The sequence below is a fragment of the Megalobrama amblycephala genome, linkage group LG16 (genome assembly GCF_018812025.1).
Source record: "Megalobrama amblycephala isolate DHTTF-2021 linkage group LG16, ASM1881202v1, whole genome shotgun sequence".
Lineage (NCBI taxonomy): Eukaryota > Metazoa > Chordata > Actinopteri > Cypriniformes > Xenocyprididae > Megalobrama > Megalobrama amblycephala.
The window spans coordinates 8973360-8995739 of NC_063059.1; the positions used below are offsets into that span (position 1 = coordinate 8973360).

The window sequence follows — 22380 nt, forward strand, 5'->3', positions numbered from 1 at the left end:
AGTTTCAGTGCAGCTTCAAAGCGTTCTACAAGATCCCAGACGAGAAATAAGGGTCTTATCTAGAGAAACCACTAATTTTCTAAAAAAAAAAAATTTTTAAAATATATACGTTTTAACCATAAATGCTTATCTTGAACTAGCTCTCTTCTTCTTCTTCTTCTTCTTCTTCTTCTCTATTAGAATTCCAGCAGTGTAGACACTGCTAAGTGTATTACTGCCCTCCACAGGTCAAAGTTTGAACTAAATTGTCATATTCAATATGTTAGTGCAAGTATATAACAATTTAGTTCAAACTTTGACCTGTGGAGGGCAGTAAAACACTTAGCAGTGTCTACACTGCTGGAATTCTAATAGAGAAGAAGAAGAGAGTTCAAGATGAACATTTATGGTTAAAATGTATTAAAAATTGTATTTATTTTTTTTAGAAAATTAGTGATGGTTTCTCTAGATAAGACCCTTATTCCTCGTCTGGTATTGTTTAAAGCCCTTTGAAGCTGTACTGAAACTGTAATTTTCACCTTCAACTGTTTGGAGGCCATTGAAGTCCACTATAAGGAGAATAATCCTGGAATTTTTCATCAAAAACCTTAATTTCTTTTCGACTGAAGAAAGAAAGATATGAACATCTTGGATGACATGGGGGTGAGTAAATTATCAGGAAATTTTAATTTGAAAGCGAACTAATCCTTTAAAGCATGAAGAGCACCAGATGTGTTCTGCTTACAATACGAATCATCATATTTTCCAGTGGACGTGTTTACACGGATAACCATAAAACATGCGCTTGATATTAATGTGCACCTAAATATGACATAATTCATGCGTGTGTGTGTGTGTGTGTGTGTGTGTGTATATATGTGTATATATATATATATATATATATATATATATATATATATATATATATATATAACTTTGTTTAATTTTTATGTATATTTTGTAAAGAATGTTCTATATATTTACATATATATTTATTTCAGTCAAATAAATGGCGAGTGGCTTTCAATAATAATAATGTAGCGCTCAATAAAGTTTGAAAAACTGCTGGAGGTCTTTGTAGACACTCTATCATTACTTGATAGCATTCAAGAAAAAGGTAAATATGTAAACAATGTGACATAATATATTGTAATAATAAGAAATGTTTGCGTTTTGTTTTCATTTCTTCCGATAAACCACATCAAGTAGTGAGATAGAGGAAGCGGTCTATAAAAGCATCACCTCAACTCTGACAAAACATCACATGCGGAACAACGTTACCAACCTATGAGATTGAGGCTCAGATCTTTTCTAAAGCAGAACGTCTGGCCACCGTGTAGTCCACGTGGATACCTAATATAATTTTGGTAAATTAAAATAAGTATTTGATTTCAGTTTATAGATTATTGTGAGACATCGTTGAAGTACCTCTATGGGGGGATTGATGAGTGATAGCTGCAGACCATGTGTTATTATATGTGCTGTATTACTGCTGTCCTCCGTCGTGGGATACAGACCTGTAATTATTGTTCACGGGATATTAGATGGACCCAGACAGTTCGAGATGTTAGTGAAATTTATCAATCAGGTAAGATGTTCAGTTAAGTAATGTTATCTCGTTTACTGTCTCGAATATACTGTAGTAGCCTATTAAATGTATACATATAATATCAAATTAAATGTGTATATATATATATATATATATATATATATATATATATATATATATATATATATATATATATACAGTCAAACCAAAATTTATTCAGACACCTTGAACATTTCATTCATTAATACAGTTTATTCGTAATAGTTTAAAAAATGGTAATAAAATATGACAACATCTCAGAGTTAAACTGTGTCAGTTTAAAAAAAAAAAATCTTAATTGTGTCAGATAACACTTAAGCAAAACATGGTCAGGTCAAAGTGTCTGAATAATTTTTGGTCCCAAATTTTTTTTATCAATTTTACTGCTAGTCCACTGTATGGAGAATTTTTGGGTATAATATGTCACAGTTTACTTTATTTTTCTATCCTCACTTACATAAATGAACTATAGTGTCCTGCACCCACTAGTAAAAATATATCAAAAATGTCTGAATAATTTTTGGCCTGACATCAACACTATATTGCCAAAAGTATTGGGACACCCCTCCAAATCATTGAATTCAGGTGTTCAAATCACTTCCATGGTCACAGGTGTATAAAATCAAGCACCTAGGCATGCAGACTGCTTCTATTAACATTTGTGAAAGAATGGGTCGCTCAGTGAATTCAAGAGTGGTACCGTGATAGGTTGCCACCTGTGCAATAAGTCCATTCGTGAAATTTCCTCACTACTAAATATTCCATAGTCAACTGTTATAGTATCATAACAAAGTGGAAGCAATTGGGAACAACAGCAACTCAGCCACAAAGTGGTAGGCCACGTAAAATCACAGAACGGGGTCAGCGCATCCTGAGGCTCACAGTGCTAAGATGTCGCCAACTTTCTGCAGTCAATAGCTACAGACCTCCAAACTTCATGTGGCCTTCAGATTAGCTCAAGAACAGCTGCATCCAAGCCTTACATCACCAAGGGCAATGCAAAGCGTCAGATGCAGTGGTGTAAAGCATGCCGCCACTGGACTCTAGAGCAGTGGAGACGTGTTCTCTGGAGTGACGAATCATGCTTCTCCGTCTGGTAATCCGATGGACGAGTCTGGGTTGGTGTTTGCCAGGAGAACGGTGCTTGCCTGACTTCATTGTGCGATAGAACACCTTTGGGATGAATTAGAGCGGAGACTGTGAGCCAGACCTTCTTGTCCAACATCAGTGCCTGACCTCACGAATCCACTTCTTGAAGAATGGTCAAAAATTGCCATAAACACACTCCTAAACCTTATGGAAAGCCTTCCCAGAAGAGATGAAGCTGTTATAGCTGCAAAGGGTGGGCCAACTCCATATTAAACCCTACAACTAAGGAAAATCCCAAATTCAGTATCTCAGAAAATTAGAATATTACTTAAGACCAATACAAAGAAAGGATTTTTAGAAATCTTGGCCAACTGAAAAGTATGAATATGAAAAGTATGAGCATGTACAGCACTCAATACTTAGTTGGGGCTCCTTTTGCCTGAATTACTGCAGCAATGCGGCGTGGCATGGAGTCGATCAGTCTGTGGCACTGCTCAGGTGTTATGAGAGCCCAGGTTGCTCTGATAGTGGCCTTCAGCTCTTCTGCATTGTTGGGTCTGGCATATTGCATCTTCCTCTTCACAATACCCCATAGATTTTCTATGGGGTTAAGGTCAGGCGAGTTTGCTGGCCAATTAAGAACAGGGATACTATGGTCCTTAAACCAGGTACTGGTAGCTTTGGCACTGTGTACAGGTTCCAAGTCCTGTTGGAAAATGAAATCTGCATCTCCATAAAGTTTGTCAGCAGCAGGAAGCATGAAGTGCTCTAAAACTTCCTGGTATACGGCTGCGTTGACCTTGGACCTCAGAAAACACAGTGGACCAACACCAGCAGATGACATGGCACCCCAAACCATCACTGACTGTAGAAACTTTACACTGGACCTCAAGCAACGTGGACTGTGTGCCTCTCCTCTCTTCCTCCAGACTCTGGGACCCTGATTTCCAAAGGAAATGCAAAATTTACTTTCATCAGAGAACATAACTTTGGACCACTCAGCAGCAGTCCAGTCCTTTTTGTCTTTAGCCGCTTCTGACGCTGTCTGTTGTTCAAGAGTGGCTTGACAAGGAATGCGACAGCTGAAACCCATGTCTTGCATACGTCTGTGCGTAGTGGTTCTTGAAGCACTGACTCCAGCTGCAGTCCACTCTTTGTGAATCTCCCCCACATTTTTGAATGGGTTTTGTTTCACAATCCTCTCCAGGGTGCAGTTATCCCTATTGCTTGTACACTTTTTTTCTACCACATCTTTTCCTTCCCTTCGCCTTTCTATTAATGTGCTTGGACACAAGAGCTCTGTGAACAGCCAGCCTCTTTTGCAATGACCTTTTGTGTCTTGCCCTCCTTGCGCAAGGTGTCAATGGTCGTCTTTTGGACAACTGTCAAGTCAGCAATCTTCCCCATGATTGTGTAGCCTACAGAACTAGACTGAGAGACCATTTAAAGGCCTTTGCAGGTGTTTTGAGTTAATTAGCTGATTACAGTGTGGCACCAGGTGTCTTCAGTATTGAACCTTTTCACAATATTCTAATTTTCTGAGATACTGAATTGGGGATTTTCCTTAGTTGTCAGTTATAATCATCAAAATTAAAAGAAATAAACATTTGAAATATATCAGTCTGTGTGTAATGAATGAATATAATATACAAGTTTCACTTTTTGAATGGAATTAGTGAAATAAATCAACTTTTTGATGATATTCTAATTATATGACCAGCACCTGTATATATGAGTGTGTGTGTGTGTGTGTGTGTGTGTGTGTGTGTGTGTGTGTGTTAAATTTATTTTAATTAATTTAAATTAAGTGTTTCTCATTTCCAAACAAATTCCTCAAGCCTATATAACTACATACAATAAGACTACATAAAACTTGCATAACATTTTTGAATAGGTCAATTTTGGATCATGCAGTAAAAAACATCTTATTAAAATCACTCTGTGAGATAACCGTTATATAACCGTTTTTAAGTTGTTTCGGTTTCACATCACCACATTTGGCACATATTTCTCCTTTTTATGTAAGATGAAACTCACTAACTTCTCTTTTCACTGTCGTCTTAGTCTCATCCAGGTACAAATGTGACCACACTAGCCCTGTATGACTACATTGCCAGTATGAAGCCACTGTGGCAACAGGTAGATGGCTTCAGAGAGGCCATCAGACCCATCATGAAGAGCGCTGAAGATGGTGTCCATCTCATCTGCTTCTCACAAGGTCACCTAAACTCATAACTCAAATCATAAGATGTTTGTTATCATTCAAAAGATACTTTAAGGCTCTTATGCTCACCAAGTCTGCATTCATTTGATTAAAAATACAATAAAAACAGTAATATTGTGAAATATTATAATTTAAAGTAACTATTTTCTATTTGAATACATTTGAGAGTGTAATTTATTCCTGTGACAGCAATTACTCCATTACTCTTAATATTTTTGTGGAAACCATGATAGATTTTTTTTCAGGATTCTAAAAAAGAACAGCAATTATTTCAAACATATATATTTTTGTAACAATATAAATCTTTACTCTCACTTTTAATACATTGAATGTGTCCTAGGCTAGCTGAATAAAAGTATTAATTTCTTTAAAAAAAAAAATCTTACTAACCCCAAACCCTAAAATGTCTATCATTTTCTCAGGTGGTTTGATATGTCGAGGAGTTCTTGCTACCCTTCCTACACACAATGTTCACTCTCTGATAATCCTGTCTTCACCACTAGCTGGCCAGTATGGAGGTCAGTCCAATCCTCCCTAAATTACACAACATCTCTTTTCTCTAAGGAAACATCAACACATTAATAAAGTACTTTGTCCATGCTTCTACAGATTCATGTTATTTGAAATACTTTTTCCCTAAATTTATCAAGTCAAGACTGTACCATTTTTGTTACACTACATGTGGACAAAAAATATCTATCTGCAACTACTGGAATGGTAAGCAGAAATGTCACTTTCGTGCAACAGTTTGTTCACTGTTCTGCATTTCATTTGGTTTACAGCACGTCTCTTTTTTTTCTCTGCAGATCCACACCAAAGAGAGAGATACTTAAAGAGCAGCAACTATCTCGCCCCACTAAATGGAGAGATAGAGCATGCCAACTCAACAGGTAGTTTAAGATTACATGAATTTTGGTAACCTGTGTTTATGTGCAGCTCAGATGGTTGTTTGTGCACTTTCAGTTCAGTGGCCTTGAGTCATGTTGTGTTGTATGCTTCGGTTCCCTCGCAGCGTGGCGAGACAGCTTCCTGCGCATAGAGACGCTGGTGCTGATCGGTGGACCAGATGACGGCGTCATTACACCTTGGCAATCAAGGTCTCTGCATCAGTGTTATTTTATTATTATCAGTTTTATTTTATTATTTTATTATTTTATTATCAGTGATTGTTTTATATTATTTGGAATGAGCTTTTATTTTTATATTTTTAGTTTTCATGTTAATTTTAGTTTATTTTTAGTTATTTCATCATGCATTTGTTATTTTATTTATTTATTTATTTTAAATATTGCTGTTTCGGTTGTAATTTCAGTGTTAGTTTTAGTTTTCATTTATTTCCAGTTAATAGTTTTACCCCCCCCCCCCCCGCAAGACCTTTGTTCATCTTCAGAACACAAATTAAGATATTTTTGATGAAATCTGAGAGTTTTTTTGACCTCCCTATAAACAGCAATGTCATAACCACTTTTAAGGTCCAAAAAGGTAGTACTCCTAAAGGTAGTAAAGACATTGTTAAAATAGTCCACATGACTGCAGTGGTTCAACCTTAATTTTATGAAGCGTCGAGAATACCTTTTGTGCTCAAAATATTTCAAGTTTCTTCTCTTCCCTGTCAGTCTCCTACGCTGTTGACGTAGTAAACACATACAAAGATTTACAGACGAATAATGAAAAATGTAAAAATTAAATTCATAAAATTTCAACATAAACAAAATAAGCTAACACTGAACAACAACTTTTTAAACATGTAAGTCCCCTCCAAATATTGTAAATATGTTAAATGTATCAGCTTTTATCAGAAGGTGAGTAGATTTCCCACAACAGGTGGTCATGTTGTTTTAAATGATGCCCGTGAGTTAAACAAAAAAATTATGAACAAAGTCAGCAGATCTAAATGTTCGCAACAAACACCCTTTTTGAAACCAAGTGAAACTTTCCCTGCCTCACCCCACAGCCTCTCAGTCTCAAATGTTTGTATCACCCAGGTCACATCTCCGCTTTTAGGGTTAAAAAACTGTTGTATCAATTACATCTTATGCCACTAGGAGCAACAAGTGAGTGTTAGAAATGTAATAGTCATTGAATCATTCATTCAAAAGATTTGTTCAAAAACACTGATTCATCCAGTAATAAAACAAGTATTTATTAATGAGTCCATTTTTAAAAAAAATGATTCATTCAAATTAGTTAAACTGTTTTTCAGCTAATTAATATTTTGTTAGAACCTCTTGTAAATTATGTTATGTAATTTTGTTTAGTTTTATATTCAGAATCATGGCAGAATCGTGATCTAACCAAAAAAATCGTAATTCTCATTTTATCCAGAATCGTGCAGCTCTACTTCACACACGTGTTGTGCTGCTCATGTGAACAGTGTCAGCCAATAATGAGTCGTAGAACCTGGAAGCGCTGCACTGTGTTCACTACGTAAACAGCGTAAGAGACTGACAGGGAAGAGAAGAAATTGTTAAATAAACTCGTTATTTTTGTTTTGTTTTTTTGCACACAAAAAGTATTCTTGTCGCTTCATAACATTAAAGGTTCCCTAGATTCAAAATTTGAATTTACCTTGGCATAGCTGAATAACAAGAGTTCAGTACATGGAAATGACATACATTGAGTTTCAAACTCCATTGCTTTCTCTTTCTTATGTAAATCTCATTTGTTTAAAAGACTTCCGGAAAACACGCGGATCTCAAGGATATCTTTTTAGTGATATTTGTAAATTGTCTATCTAAATGTTTCGTTAGCATGTTGCTAATGTACTGTTAAATGTGGTTAAAGTTACCATCGTTAATGCATAAACATAACTTCATTCTTTATAAATCTCTCCAACAGTGTAGCATTAGCTGTTAGCCACAGAGCATAGCCTCAAACTCATAGAGAATCAAATATAAACATCAAAATAAATACTTTACTCACATGATTCGAAGCATGCATACAGCATGCATGACGAACATCTTGTAAAGATCCATTTGAGGGTTATATTAGCTGTGTGAACTTTGTAAATGTGCTGTAATATAATCAAGAGCTTGTGTGGCAGGGAGCACTCGAATTAAAGGGGAGGCGCGCTGAAAAAATCAGTGCATAGTTAATGATGCCCCAAAATAGGCAGTTAAAAAAATTAATTTAAAAAAATCTATGGGTATTTTGAGCTGAAACTTCACAGACACATTCAGGGGACACCTTAGACTTATATTACATCTTGTGAAAAAGCATTCTTGGGCACCTTTAAGGTTGAACCATGCAGTCATGTGGACTATTTTAACAATGTCTTTACTACCTTTCTGGACCTTGAATTTGTTATGACATTGCTGTGTATAGGGAGGCCAAAAAACTCTCAGATTTCATCAAAAATATCTTAATTTGTGTTCCGAAGATGAACGAAGTCTTACAGGTTTGGAACGACATGAGGGTGAGTAATTCATGACAGAAAGTTGTTTATAATGTTTAAAAATGTTTATAAAAGCTACTTAAATGTCCTAACTGAACTAAGGTCTAATCCTGGCTTAATCTAAGCCCTGTCTGTGAAACCAGGCCTTAGTGCTTTAAACTTACTTCAGTTTATTGCCAAGGCAACATTTCTAATTTTCATTTAGTTTAAGTTTTTCAGCTAATATTTATATTTCAGCTTCATTTCAATTAACATAAATATGTTTTAGTAGTTAACGATAATAACCCTGCTCTGCATATGCTGTATTTTATCACATGATACAGAACATCTAACATTTATCAGAGTTTGACTGTCTTACATGCTGCTAAAGGGTTAATCTGTGGCAGTTCAGCGGACTGGAATGAATGTGAGAAATATGTAGCGTGGCGTTTGAACTTTAAAAGGTTTTATAGGATTATGTGGTGCCTATTTAAAGCATTTCTAAAAAAAATTAGGTCCTGTATAAAACATACTCGGTCGTTTCAAACCTTTTTACTGTTAATCTCTTTTTCCCCCACAGTATTTTCGGGTTTTACGACAGTAATGAAACGGTGGTTGAGATGGAAAAGCAGGATGTGAGTGGAAGCATTCATATTCTGGTCAATTTCAAAGCAACACATATTAGTTTAGTTTGTTCATGGTTTTTATATTTGCTGGTGCAGTTTTGTTATCCTAACATTTTTCCACTCTCCCCAGTGGTATCTAAGAGATGCGTTTGGCCTGAAAACATTAAACGCAAACGGAGCCGTGGTCAAGTGTGTTTTCCCTGGTGTTCACCATACGTCCTGGCATTCAAACCTCACAGTCTACCAGAACTGCATCGACAAGTGGCTCACCTAATCGACAGAGACGGAAAGAAAGAAACTGATGTTCTCACATGCTTACACACAATCCTGAATGCAATCATGTTTTGTGCAGATTATGACTGTGCTCTTATCAATCACATATTTTCTTTGCTACAACAGACTGTGATAATTTATTATCTGTGTAGACAATGAATGATTTTCTGTTATGTGCAGTAGTTGTTTAGCTATTTTCTATTTATGTAAAATCAGTTTAAATACTGTGAGCAGATTATTTCTATTTCTAGTTAGGAGATAATGCAGGACTAATGTTTTGTTTTAATAAAAATAAATGCTATTTTATAAATATTATTAAAAAAAACTTGTGATCGCAAGAAAATGTGTGTGTATACATACACAAATAAATAAACAAATAAATATTGTGACTTGTCTGTAATGCGCGTGGTTGTGCAAACAGCTGGAGCGCGCCACGCAGCCGCGTGCTCAAACAGGTATTTATGATGACGTCAGCAAGGTAGAGCGGGCGCGCGGCGGCTGCCACTCCGGTTCGGACGCGCGAGACCTACTGCTCGAGACCGAGGAAACACTTCCCGAGCTCCGGTAAGCGACTTGTTTGCGACTGTAATGGGATATTTTCGATTCTCGCAACTTATCAGGCCAGTTGACGACTGTGTTGACGAGTTGTTTGGTCTATCATATCATGTTTTGTCCTCTGCTGGGTCATTCTGACATTCCGGGAATCAAAAGTCAGTTTTGCGGGGGTTTACACGTTATCAGCGGCGGTTTAAGCGTTATGACGGAGGTGATTTTTGAATGAACACACGAGAGTAACGCACAGAGAGTTGCTGAGGTTGGTCATCGCTCTCTGCCAACGCGTCACTTTTTACATAATTTATTTGCGTTTTCAATCAGCGCATGATTTAAAGCGCTCGAGCTAGTCTTTCATAGATGTGATTTAAAGTAATAGTTCACCCAAAATAGAATTACTGTCAGCGTTTATTCACCTGATGTTGTTCCAAACTGGTACAGCTTTCTTCAGACTGACCGCCAGTCACCGTTCACTTTCATTGTATGGATAGAAGAAAATAAAAAGGTCAAAAGTGACTGTCAGTCCCTAACATTGAGTCTGACATTTTCTTTTGGGTTCCAAGGAAAGGAGCAAATCACTCAGGCTTGTACAAACATGATGTGAGTAAATTATTTAGACGTATTTTTAATTTTGGGTGAACTAAGCTGGTGTGGCATCGACTTAAATCCTTCAAGATGGTTTTATGGGGGAAAAAATTCTTTATGTAAATAATCTGATTTTGCAATGTGTGTGTGTGTTTAGTGCTCAAGGCCAGTGTGTCCAGCCCATGTAAACATTGACTGTCAGTAGAAGAGAGTGGGCTGTCATTCACTGGATCCACCCAGCCAAAGGACAACAGTGAACAAAACCACACAATACAACTGAGTCTTTCCACGAAATTGGTACGATTTGAACTTTTTTACCCAAATGTGTTACTTTTCTGAACACCCCACAACATTAATGACATATTTAACTTCCAGAAAAGCATATTTTCCTGTCTCAGGCATCAAATCCCTATTATTGTTGGTCATTGTTTTAAGTTATGGACACTATGGGAGCTCTCTGAATATTATTATAAAATGTATTTGTGATAAAATCAACATTTTCCTATTAATCAGATGTCCCTCACACTAATTCAGTAACTGCAAATATAAAAATGACATAAAATCTCACACTTTTGCTATACTAAAGCCTGAAATGGACACTTTTTGTGACCGCAACCTCATCATTTTTAACTTCAGTATTCTTATAATTGCTCTGGACATTTCAGACAGAATTCAACTAATTTTAAATTACTTTTTCATAAACGTAAAATAATAATAATAATGTAGGTAATAATAATAAGGTGTGACAGGGTTGTGATTTTTTTTTTTTTTTTTTTTTTGCCCAAATTGGCCACTGCTCTAAATCTAGTGAATAAATGGAGAGCACATGGCATGCGTGATATTAAGAAATCATGAATAATGTTGAATTAACAAAGATAATTTTCACATGTAATAGTTTCTATCTTTAATTGATGTACTGGGATTGAGTCGTTAAGTTCACAACATAATTTAGTTATAATTATTAAAGAAGGTGGTAACTCGCCTGTGTCTGCTCACAATGTTGTTCAGAAGACTTCTATGATGTCACTTCCTATTAATGATGTCACATAAGTATCGGTTCATTATTTTTATAGGGGGAGAATGGAACTAAATGATGTGATTTTAATGAAAAATCATGAATTTACTTTAAAAAAAAACATTACCAGCAAAAAAAGCACAGATGCATATTTATAGGAATGGCAAAATGAATGGACTTTTTCTCATTTTATTACTCATATCCGAAGTACACTTTCATAGAAGGCCTTGAGGGACATGACAAAATAGGTGGTGTCAACTGAAAAAAACATAATAATTTCTAATATAAAGATAAAATGTATGTCATGTTTTTAAACATTATTAAAGGAGACATTTCAAAAGCTTTTAAAAATATATTTTGGTGACCCAATAGATAAAATACACTGAAAAAGGTCAGAGGGACTCAAATCATACTGGTTTCGTGGAATGACTCAACTACTGATAGTATATATATAATATAATATAATATAATATACTAGATGGCTAAGTTATTACTCAGATGGAAGTATCATGCTGTATCATGCTGGAAGTATCTTTTTTTTTTTAATTAATATTTTATTCCCATGGGACACTCAAGAAGAATTGTGATGGCATTTCAGGGGCTTATTTATTATGATTATTATTTTGGGCTGAACTATTCCTTTATTATTTAACTTAATTATTTTATAGCAGATATCACTGCCTTGGCTTCATCCAGCACCTGTTGTGCATTTCTTTTATTTGGTATGCTTGAGCCGAAATCGTAATATATATTTATTGTTTGTTTATTGTTGTTGTTGTTGTTGTTGTTATAGGGCACCTGCTGTATTTATGATGACTACACGAGGTAAAAGTGAAGGATGCCGCATCTGTGGGAGTGACCTGCAGGGTAACCAGCGGCGATGGTTGTATGCGGGTCAGAACAGAAAGGGGGCACAACCTCAGACCCCGACAGACTTTTCGAGCAAGGGAAGCTTGCCCAGATCGGCACAAAGCAGCCCATGGGGTATGAACTGCAGAGCACCGTTTTCTAACAACTTACATTTGTGTGTTATTACTGGATCACTTTTAAAATGCTATTAAAATGAAACCGAAGGGGAAAATGTGTATTGCTGCATAATTAATTTTAATAGCTATTAAAGTGTTGTTTAGGTTTTAGATAATCAGAATATTATAAATTATGTACCTGATTATAATTATGTACCTTCTTTTGTTTTTATTTCTAGGCAGCACTTTATCTCTCAGCTCCTCTCGTTCGCTCTCGAAGTCTCGCGGCCTGCTCACCCCTACGAAAGGAATCGACCTGCTCTGTGTGCTGACACACATATTAGAGCAGCCTGTGCCACGTGGAGCCGGTCAGGGCGAGTTTTTGTGTGGCAAGTGTGTGTCGGTTCTGGAGCGAGTTTTCAAGTTTGACACCGTTATCGCCCGAGTACGAATGCTGTCGAACGAGAGACTCCAGAAACTCAGTCAGGAAAGGGACAAGATTAGGCGATGGGTGCGAAGCATGTACGATCAGCGCCACCCTTCTAGTTCAAAGAGAAAAGGAAGCTCCAGTGAGGATGAAGGGGAGAGGAAGGATTCCGTAGGGGAAGGATACAGAGAACTGCTGAGGGACAACATGGCCCTCTCCGAGTACGAATGGTGGTCTGAGAAAGCAGAGTCATGTCCGTATTATAGGAAAACAGGGAAACGGTGTCAACAAGGCAAGAAGTGTGAGGGTTGCGACTCCTTGAGGGTGTCCGACTCGGACTATGAGTCCGTCTGTGGGATTCCGCGTCACTTGCCCGATCAAGCCTTCATGCCATTGGGCCTCTCTCGAGACAAATCCTGCAGCATGCCTCTTCATTGGTCGAGAGTGCCATCTGTCAGATCAAGCCCCGCCTCGCTGTCCGGTTCCTGTCATTCCTTGCGATCTCGATCCCGCACTACCTCCATCCAATCGCTGGACTCGATAGACGGCGCTGATCCGTTTGATTGGCCAGAGGAGCATTCGGCCATTATTGACGCCGTTTTCAAAGAGTTGAGGGGAATTGAAGGAAAGCCAGTAAGGTCACCTGCTGGAAGTCGTATTCCCGTGTTGGACAGAGGGGACGTGCAGAACGGGAAGGATGAGGTAGGACCCAAAGCGGGGTTAGTGAGGGTCCTGAATTTTGGAGGAGACAATGGGACGGAAGATGAGTTTGAAGAAGAGAACGACATCCTGACCGAGCTAAAAGATGACTTTATGCCATTACAAAGAGAGGTGAGGGCTGTTTTATAAAAATGTTTGACCTCTTTTTAATACCGTATCTCATTTTTATCTCTTTTTTTTTTTGTTTTAGTCGTCTGCAGGTAAGGTGCATCTTGCTGTGAAGCAGTTGCGTGAACAACTTGTTCAAGCTCAGGCTCGCATCAGAACTCTTGAGGCTCAGCTCAGGGGGACCGACAAACCACCAACCGACGCTCCTGCCAAGCAGTTGAAGTCTCCGCAAGTGGTGAGTGAGACGAGGATGGGATAATTAAGTTTAATGGCATGTGTGCACTGAAGTGTGTGCTGTGTGCATTGTGTTTTAGAGACTTAGCACAGCATGCCTGAGACACACCCTCTCCTAATCTTTTTGTTGATTTTTGTTATTTTCAAATGATGCCTTTATATAGTGCATATTACAGAAGGTGTGTGTGGATGTTTTTAAAAAGATAGGGTTTGGGTTTGCCCACGCACACACACCTCCTCCAAGAATCTTCCCAAACCAGAGGAGTTTGCCCTGGGCTGTGGTTGCCGTTTCTTTCATAACAGGCTTTTCAGCTGCTGCTTCTTTTTTTTTCTCTTTCAGTATTCATCATGTATTAAAATATTTTATATTTTCAACTAAATAATCATCAAGAATGAATTCATTTAGAAGTAAATGAGAAATACACAACAATTAGAAATGAGTTTAAATACTAAAATGACTAAAACAAAATAAAATAAAACTAATAAAAATTACAAAAAACACATAGCAAAATTACTGAAATTTAAAAAATGAAAACTAAAAATATAAAAAAAACAAAAGCTAACTAAAAATATTAATAAATAGTTTATTATTATGTAAATAATATCAAAATAACATGGCATAGAAGTATTTGGACACTTTGTGAAAGCCAAATTTTAGTAGAAAATATTCATAGTTAATGTGATGAACTACACCTGTTCTGTTAGGACAACTTGAGGAGAAGTCAGGGTACGTTTACATGACAATGATGTACTAAAAACAGAACAGTTTTTTTTTTTTTTTTTTTTTTTTTTTCCATACAGACAACAACGTTGTCAAAACAGTCCCTGTTCAACTTCACACAGATCCACGAAAACAACTAAAAATGGTGTATTATTCATGCCAGGCCAGCAGTTGGCAATGTCACTTTGTAAAGATTAAGCACCTACAGACTGAACATGTGCATGACGTCACCGTTTTCACAATTTCACGTTTTTGTTTTTTGTTTTAAGGCCCCCAAAATGCTGTTGTCATGTAAATGAAAAAAAAGAAAAAAAAACGCATGCATTTTTCCCTTTTTAGTTGAAAACGGTGACATGTAAATTGCCCCTGACTTCATACATCAACTAAAAGTCATCTTAACACCAGTTGTTTAAAAATCATTGCAAAAATGCCTCACAAAAGAAATGACCTCTAAGAAACACTCTAGCATCATAAATTTGATGTTATATAATGCAATGAATTAAGTGTGACTTCAGTGTCCAAATACTTTAACCGCTCTCTTTTGATCTACTTTAATTTGGGATTTTACAGAGAGCTGTAATTTCATAGCACTGGTGCATTCTGGGTTGAGACTATTGAACTGTTGCTCTGTAGTGCGAGGTGATAGCAGTTATATAACTCTACTGGAATGCAGTCACAAGAAGTCACAATGCCATGAACTGTCCCTCAGGCATGACATTGAGTCATTTTGCCTGGGAATGATGCCTGTTTGTGAGACTAATACCTATCTGATTGTTTTTGCCTTACAGGCCAGTTTGAAGAATAAAAATGACCTCATAGAGAGTCTCAGCCAATCACTACACAGCAGAGAGAACGTAATCCAAGTGAGTCCTGTATTGATGAACTCCTCATAGATTCAGGATAAAAACAGATTGTGTGGAGGACACAGATATGTCAGTGAACTGTGTGCTCTCCTCTCTTCAGGAATGTGTGACTTTGATCCAGAAGCTGTGTGCTGAGCAGGGAGTGGAATCGGAGGACTCTGACAAACTCATCAAAAAACTGGCCAGTGCAGTGACTGATACACGCAGTGAACGTGAGGTGAGGTCTGACTGATGTGGGTTTTGTAAATGAAGACTGCTCAGACTTCTGTTGTTCCTAAATTAAGCCAATTATAATCACTATAGACTAACCCTAATCATATAATACAATTTGTGGCATTATTTAAAAGTGAATGAAATCGTTATTTAGTCACTTTATGAGCCAAGTGTCCTTGACTGCATCCTATAAAAAATGGTAATAATAAATATTATAAAAAAATAAAAATGCATTTATTTATTATTATTATTTATTTTAATTTCAGTTGTATTTGCACTACTGTTCAAACTTTTGGGGTTAATATGATTTAAAAACAAACAAAAAAACCCCCCCAAAAAATTAATGCTAGGATGCATTAATTTGACTAAAAGTGACAGTAAACACACAAATGTCTATTTCATATAAATACTGTTCTTTTAAACTTTCTGTTGATCAAATTATCTTGAAAAAAGGTTTCCACAAAAATATTAAGCAGCACAACTGTTTTCAACATTTATAAAAATTAGAAATGTTTCTTGAGCATCAAATCATCATATTAGAATGAATTCTGAAGGATCATGTGACACTGAAGACTGGAGTAATGATGCTGAAAATTCAGCTTTGATCACAGGAATAAATTGCATTTTAAAATATTATAAAACAGAACATCGTTACTTAAAGGGGACCTATTATGCCCCTTTTCACAAGATGTTTGTTCATTTATTATTTCTTCACTATTATATAGGTCAGTGGTTCCCAAACTGGGGGTACGTGAGGTGACAAAAGGGGGTACGTGAACAAAATGCTGAGTAGTTCATTTAATTCTACCTTAAAATAATATTAAATCGAGCATGTATTTCTAACTGCCAAAATGTCGTAAATCCAGTACATTTAATGAAATTACCTCATCATTTGCAGTCAAAAATGACTGTATCCACACAAGCAGCATGCATATGATAGATTGCGTGCAGTCTGCTGCCTTAAATCGCGCTAAATTATGTCATTCTCGACAATGCACCTTTGTAAAAGTAGAGATTTAGCACTTACTCGCATGAAGAACAAATATAGTCACAGATAGTGGATTGATATCGATTTAAGATTCAAACTTTCTTTGATACATAAACATACCTTGTGTGAGTTCTTGTATTTAATGATGATAACGAGCAAGAATGCAATTGTTCCCAAATATCCACATGACTGCAAACGTGACATTATTATACAACAGGTCAAAAAAATAAAACGTACATTTTAAACGCAGTACTGTCAGTATTTACTCTATTTTGCAATGAAATAATAGTTTTAATGAAAACCACAGCAGAACTACAACACACGTCTGTTTCGCGAACAATTCTGCGGCTTTGAGCGAATCGTGAGTCAGTGATTCAATGATTCATTCACAGCCACTTGCTTCATTACTGAGTGAATGACTCGATGACTCACTCATAAAAACATGACACGTGACTTGCTGCCACCTACTGGCGGTTTTAGTTTAAAGGTGCTCTAAGCGATGTCACACGTTTTTAGGCCAAAACATTTTTTGTCACATACAGCAAACATCTCCTCACTATGCGCTAGCTGCCTGTCCCCTGAACACACTGTAAAAAAACGCGGTCTCTGTAGTCGCCACAAGCTCCGAAAACGGCAATGAAAACAAACTGGTGCAGCCTGGACCACAAAACATAATAAACATGCTCCAGCCAATAACCGACAAGAATGATTTTAAATGCGCGTTCATGACTGTTTCAGGAAGCACGGAGGGGAGGGGGAGGAAGGGTCTAGCGTCTAGCTAGCCTCTGTTTTGTTTGACAACACTTCGAAGGTCAACAGGAAGTTACTCCACCCAGGATCGCTTAGAGCACCTTTTAAAGAAGTGAAATCATAATCAAGGACCCCTTTAAACTTGTAATAATATTTCACAACATTAATGTTTTTACTATATTTTTGATCAAATAAATTCAGCCTAGGTAAGCATGAGAGAACTTTTTTAAACTCTTACCAACCCCAAACTTTTGAATGGTACTATTTTTTTTTTTTTTTTTTTTTTTTCAGTAACTTGTGAAGACCATAATTTTAAGCAGTTTTACCATATTCTCTGGCGATTTGACCCTTGCAAATATAGCAAAAGTACACAGACTGAGCATACAGTGAAGCTCTGGCTAACACACCCAGTTTTGGCTGGGTCACTGTGTGGGGTAAATAACTTGTAAATGAGCACTTCATGTTTGCTTCAGTTGAGGGTCAGGAAATGCTGGATGCACGTGCATTTCATAGTTCTTATTCTTTATTTCTACATTCATGTTTTAATCAGGAAGTCTTGGAGGCTCAGCTGTCAGATGCAAGCGAGAGGGAGAAAGCCCTAGAGAAACAGCTGCAGGCCGTTAGGGACGCTGGCAGAGAGCGAGACAGAGACCTCATCACACTCAACACTGTGCTCCAGTGTAACCAGGATGTTATTAACGTGAGTCAAACAAACAGTGCTCTAATTCAACAGTACACACATATGTTTACTTAATCACTCAGTTAGTGCCTGCTGCTGCTATTATACATGACTGCTATACATTTGTTAGTAAGTAAAGCATGGTAAATGGAGCTCTCAAAATGCATTAAATGGTGAACTTTTCAACTTTACTGTAGAAAAAAACAATTTTTTTTATCTTCAAATAGCACCTGCGTGTAGAGCTTGCAGAGCGAGATCGAGCCCAACAGGAGATGATGAAAGAATGGGAAGTGTGGAAAGAGAGAGATTCAGCCCTGACTGCACTGGTGAAGGATAACAAAGACTATATTTCTCAGCTAAAGGAGGCGCTCGAGAGTTCACGCAAAGATGTGCAGGTAGATGTGACGTTATCTCCCTCTCCCTGCTGTCTGATTTGACTTCTCTGGCAAAAAGCAGTGGATGTTAATGATTGATTAGTTGATGTTGATGATTAGTTAATGTATAATTTCCAGTAGTCAGCTATTAACTTTTTCCCCCATAGGCTCTCTCAGACTCTCTGATTGGACGGGGGTTGGATGGGGGAGGAGCTGAGGCTGGATTGGTCAATCAACTGCGAGAGAAAGAAGCTCTGCTGGCGGCAAGCTTCAGAGATAGAGAGGAGCTCAGCTCCACCATGTTGCAGGAGATCTCGAGACTCTCCTCTGCCTTAACCGACACTGAAAACCTCATACTGGTAATGTCTGATAAAAGCATGTTTCATGGCTTTTCAAAAAGTTCAACTCATTGCCTATCATTTTTAGTGTGCCGAATGTCTCCAAAACCTTTAACTTATTTATTTCGTAATACAACAGAAAAGCAATTGTGCCACCTGGTGGTCTGTACAAACATTGTTCTGGCTAATACCAGTAACTAGTGATGTATTGAAATCTTTTTTTTTTACTGAAACCCCTAAAACCAATATAATTTTCATTTAGCCGAAAACAATAAATAACATTTCTTTAATAATAAATTAATTAATCACATTTATTAAATCAACACTCAAAACCTTAGTTGTATATAGACATTTTAAATTGCACATAGGGCAGTTTTTATATACTTTTTTTTTTTTTTTTTAATTATATAACTGTGCATCTATTCCAATTCATTGTTGAAATATAAATGTTTAAACAGTGGCTGTAATAAAAACATATTTTCATGACAGATTTGTTCAAACATACATTAAATAAACATGTAATATAGTTCATATATTTATCAAAATGCGCCTTTTATAGAGTTATTTTTTTCTGGCTATCTAACAAGCTCTGAACATTGAATGGCTTTCACTGCCGCTTGAACAAAGGCACCAAACCGTGATCTGTCATGCCACCATAAAGGGTATCAACTATCAAAACTGTATTTATTGTTTGAATTTTATTATAAAATTGAAGAAATCTGAAGGCTCCGACTTTTTGTTATTGTGATTATTGGATGGTAGGCGCTCTATAAATAATGTTTAGTGAAGTTTTGTTCACACATCAACTGAAAACAGCATAGACTAAAACATCCTGGTTCAAAATAATGATGCTGAAATTTCACTATCAGTAACCATTTTCTGACCATTATTTAAAAAGCTTGACTTCAGAGAACAATCTGAGAGTCCAAACCAGTGCACGCTCAAGATCTGGTTTGTACGTTTTCATCAACATGCATCCATGTTCTTTCAGGACCAAAGAGAAAATCACAAACGTGCCATCACTGCCCTGTCACAGCAACTCAAAGACACACTGAAGGAGCTGAGAGAGAAAACCAAGGAGAAGAAGGAGGCTGAACTAGGGTGGAAGAAGGAAAATAAAGAGAGAGCTTTCGAGGAAGGAAAACTGAGAGACAATCTTCAGAAGAGGGATAAACTTATAGAGGTAAATATCTCTCCTTACTGTAGGTGTGTTTGATGTTAGAAACTACTGGTTGTTACAAATGTAACCCATTATTGACATGATATTTTTTTGGTTTGCCCTTCATAGCAAGTTCTTCTGGAGTTAGAGGAACGGGATGGCGTGTTAACAGAGCTACAGCAAAACATCTCTAGCAGACTTGGACCCAAAACAGCCCTCAAACACACACTGTGAGTGTGTGATTAAACGCATACTGTGAGTGCTCTTGTATACAATGAACTGCACAATATAATGTTAATTGACATCTCCGATGTCTTTCATTTTGCTGCACTAAACCAACAGAAATGAGGATCTGCAGATCTGGTTCAGCTTCGGATAAATATTTATTCTGTTAAATTCTTATGGTAATTCTCTAGTTTAATCAAGTTAATTGAGACAGGCTAATGTGTATAGTAAGTTGTGAATAGTGCCAATTGTTCTGCCAGATTGCTCTCAACTGAACTTTTGAAGAGATTGAGGGTATATTATGAAATGTTATTTTAGTTCATATGAATTTATGACTGGACCATTACAGGTTGATTTAGTCATTTTGATTGAATGCAGCTATAAATGTTCTGATTACTTCCCACACCGTCAGATTGTGGTTGCAAGATTTACATAGTTGCACACATGTGCCTTTTCAGCACTCATACATGCTTTGCTTATTAATAATTATTTTTCCATATCCCACAGTCCCTGCAGCCTTTAATTGTTGTTATTATTATTATTAAATGTTTAAATTGTGTTTTATTGATATGGCTGCTGAATATGTTGAATGCTGCTTTTCTCTTATTGTTTGATCCATCTTTTCATGTTCTTTTTCATGTGATCATATGTTTGTCTTGTGTTTATAAATGTTTTCTCATGTCGATTTGTTTGTGAGATGCAGTTATAGTCCCAACTGGGATGTGCCATCTTTGTTCCAGTGTAGGGAAATCATCAGTAGAAGGATTTACAGACTGTCCGAAAAGGACATGTTTTTTAATTTGCTTATTTTATTTGGGTAAGCTGGAATCCCCACAACTTGATGCATACCTCATAAATCACATTTAAAATGAAGCCTCAAGTTTGTGTGGGTTTTGCAGTTTGAAAGGTTTTGTTGGAGGTTTTCTTTTTATGTCTGAAATATTAAAGGTTCTTTCTTGAGAACTCAGGGGTTTAATTGACAATAAAGCCTCAAATATCTAAATTAGTGGACTTTGTGTGATCATTATGTCTCTGGAGAGCATCTGGACTCTTATTTATGGAGGACTTCATATTGCATGTTTCTTTTTTTTATATATATATATATATATATATATATATATATATATATATATATATATATATATGACACGTCACATCATTGACCCATATCATATATATATATATATATATATATATAAATATGGGTCAATGATATGACGAGTCATTTTTTTTTTTTTTTTTTGTCCAAAGGCCTTAATAATAATAATAAAAAAAACAAAGATATGACATCCAAAGTATGTAAGGTAGTACAACTAGATCTCTTTTATTCAATCCAAAAGGTTTTCATCATATTTTGCTACATATAAAGGTATTTTAAAGATTCTGAAGTGTCAAAAGGTCATTCGGTTTAACCATCCAAAGACCAATACAGCCATTTCATTTGTGATTAAAATATCTTAATGTAATAAATGTATATATTTTTTATTCTGGCATGATTTTATAACATCATATTTCAACATAGTGCAAAATGGGATTAAAATTATGTGTAGAAGTCGTTGCTTTGTTATGAGAAATAATGTCCGGAAAAATGAATTTCATTGATGTCATTCGGAGTAACCAATATAAAGGGACCATTTTGGATCAAGTCATGTGGTCAATATCATGTGACAGGATCTGATATCATTCAGACACCTGCAAAGGACCACATGGTTGTGAAGCAAAGTAACTAACTCTCTTTTAAGTACATGAAAAATTAATGTTTTCACTTGTTCATACGCATGTCCTGAAACATCAGGTCATTCGGTACAACCGCTATAAACATGGAAAATGTTGTAATATTTTAAAAACTTGTACTAAATATAAAATGTTTGATTGTTCTTTTGTTAGCTAGTTAGATATCAGCCTGTTAGCATCGTTTGAAAATATCGTCATTCGCTATAACCAAAAGTGTCATTCGGTAAAACTGAAATTTTGGTTAAACCGAATGACTTTTTTGGTGACAAATTTTGTCCATCTAGTAAAAAATGACAAAAGCAGTGTTAATTGATTATAAAAACCACAATCTCATTGTTAACACTTAATAAAACTTTAAAATTAATTATATCTCCATTATGTTTTTTTTTTTACACTTTTAATATATAAAAAATATATTTAAATTATATATAATATATATATATATATATATATATAAAGTTACAGTTAAAATACTTTGATCAAAGTATGAGGTATTTATTTGAATGTAAAATACTTTTAAATACATTTATTTAATATTAAAATAAAAAGATTAACAATGCCACTGGTGTACTATTGAA

General features: G+C 36.1%; 1 protein-coding gene across 3 annotated transcripts; it reads left to right on the forward strand.

Annotated features, from left to right (window-relative positions):
* Nucleotides 1–1227: 1227 nt before the first annotated feature.
* Nucleotides 1228–21071, forward strand: si:ch73-95l15.5. Of its 3 annotated transcripts, XM_048160847.1 has the most exons (13): nucleotides 9593–9716; nucleotides 10268–10304; nucleotides 10447–10586; nucleotides 12098–12288; nucleotides 12509–13527; nucleotides 13607–13759; nucleotides 15268–15342; nucleotides 15443–15559; nucleotides 17844–17993; nucleotides 18200–18367; nucleotides 18514–18705; nucleotides 19676–19867; nucleotides 19973–21071. In XM_048160847.1, exons 4-13 carry the CDS (start codon nucleotides 12114–12116, stop codon nucleotides 20075–20077), a joined length of 2346 nt encoding a protein of 781 aa, XP_048016804.1. In that variant the 5' UTR covers nucleotides 9593–9716; nucleotides 10268–10304; nucleotides 10447–10586; nucleotides 12098–12113; the 3' UTR covers nucleotides 20078–21071. The 3 variants fall into 3 exon arrangements, 2 of the variants coding, with proteins under 2 accessions (XP_048016805.1, XP_048016804.1); XM_048160848.1 differs by lacking the exon at nucleotides 10268–10304 and having other exon boundaries at nucleotides 9560–9716; XR_007180359.1 differs by lacking the exons at nucleotides 12098–12288; nucleotides 12509–13527; nucleotides 13607–13759; ... (5 more) ...; nucleotides 19676–19867; nucleotides 19973–21071 and adding exons at nucleotides 1228–1567; nucleotides 4721–4874; nucleotides 5303–5398; ... (2 more) ...; nucleotides 5893–5977; nucleotides 8834–8888 and having other exon boundaries at nucleotides 9010–9716; nucleotides 10447–10584.
* The last annotated feature ends 1309 nt before the right edge of the window (nucleotides 21072–22380 follow it).

Bases quoted from the DNA above. Each gene is read 5' to 3' on its own strand.
- si:ch73-95l15.5 (XM_048160848.1), top strand. From the start codon at position 12,114: ATGATGACTACACGAGGTAAAAGTGAAGGATGCCGCATCTGTGGGAGT. The intron at 13,528-13,606 runs GTGAGGGCTGTT...TTTTTGTTTTAG, and splicing joins TTATGCCATTACAAAGAGAG to TCGTCTGCAGGTAAGGTGCA. The intron at 18,706-19,675 runs GTAATGTCTGAT...ATGTTCTTTCAG, and splicing joins ACACTGAAAACCTCATACTG to GACCAAAGAGAAAATCACAA.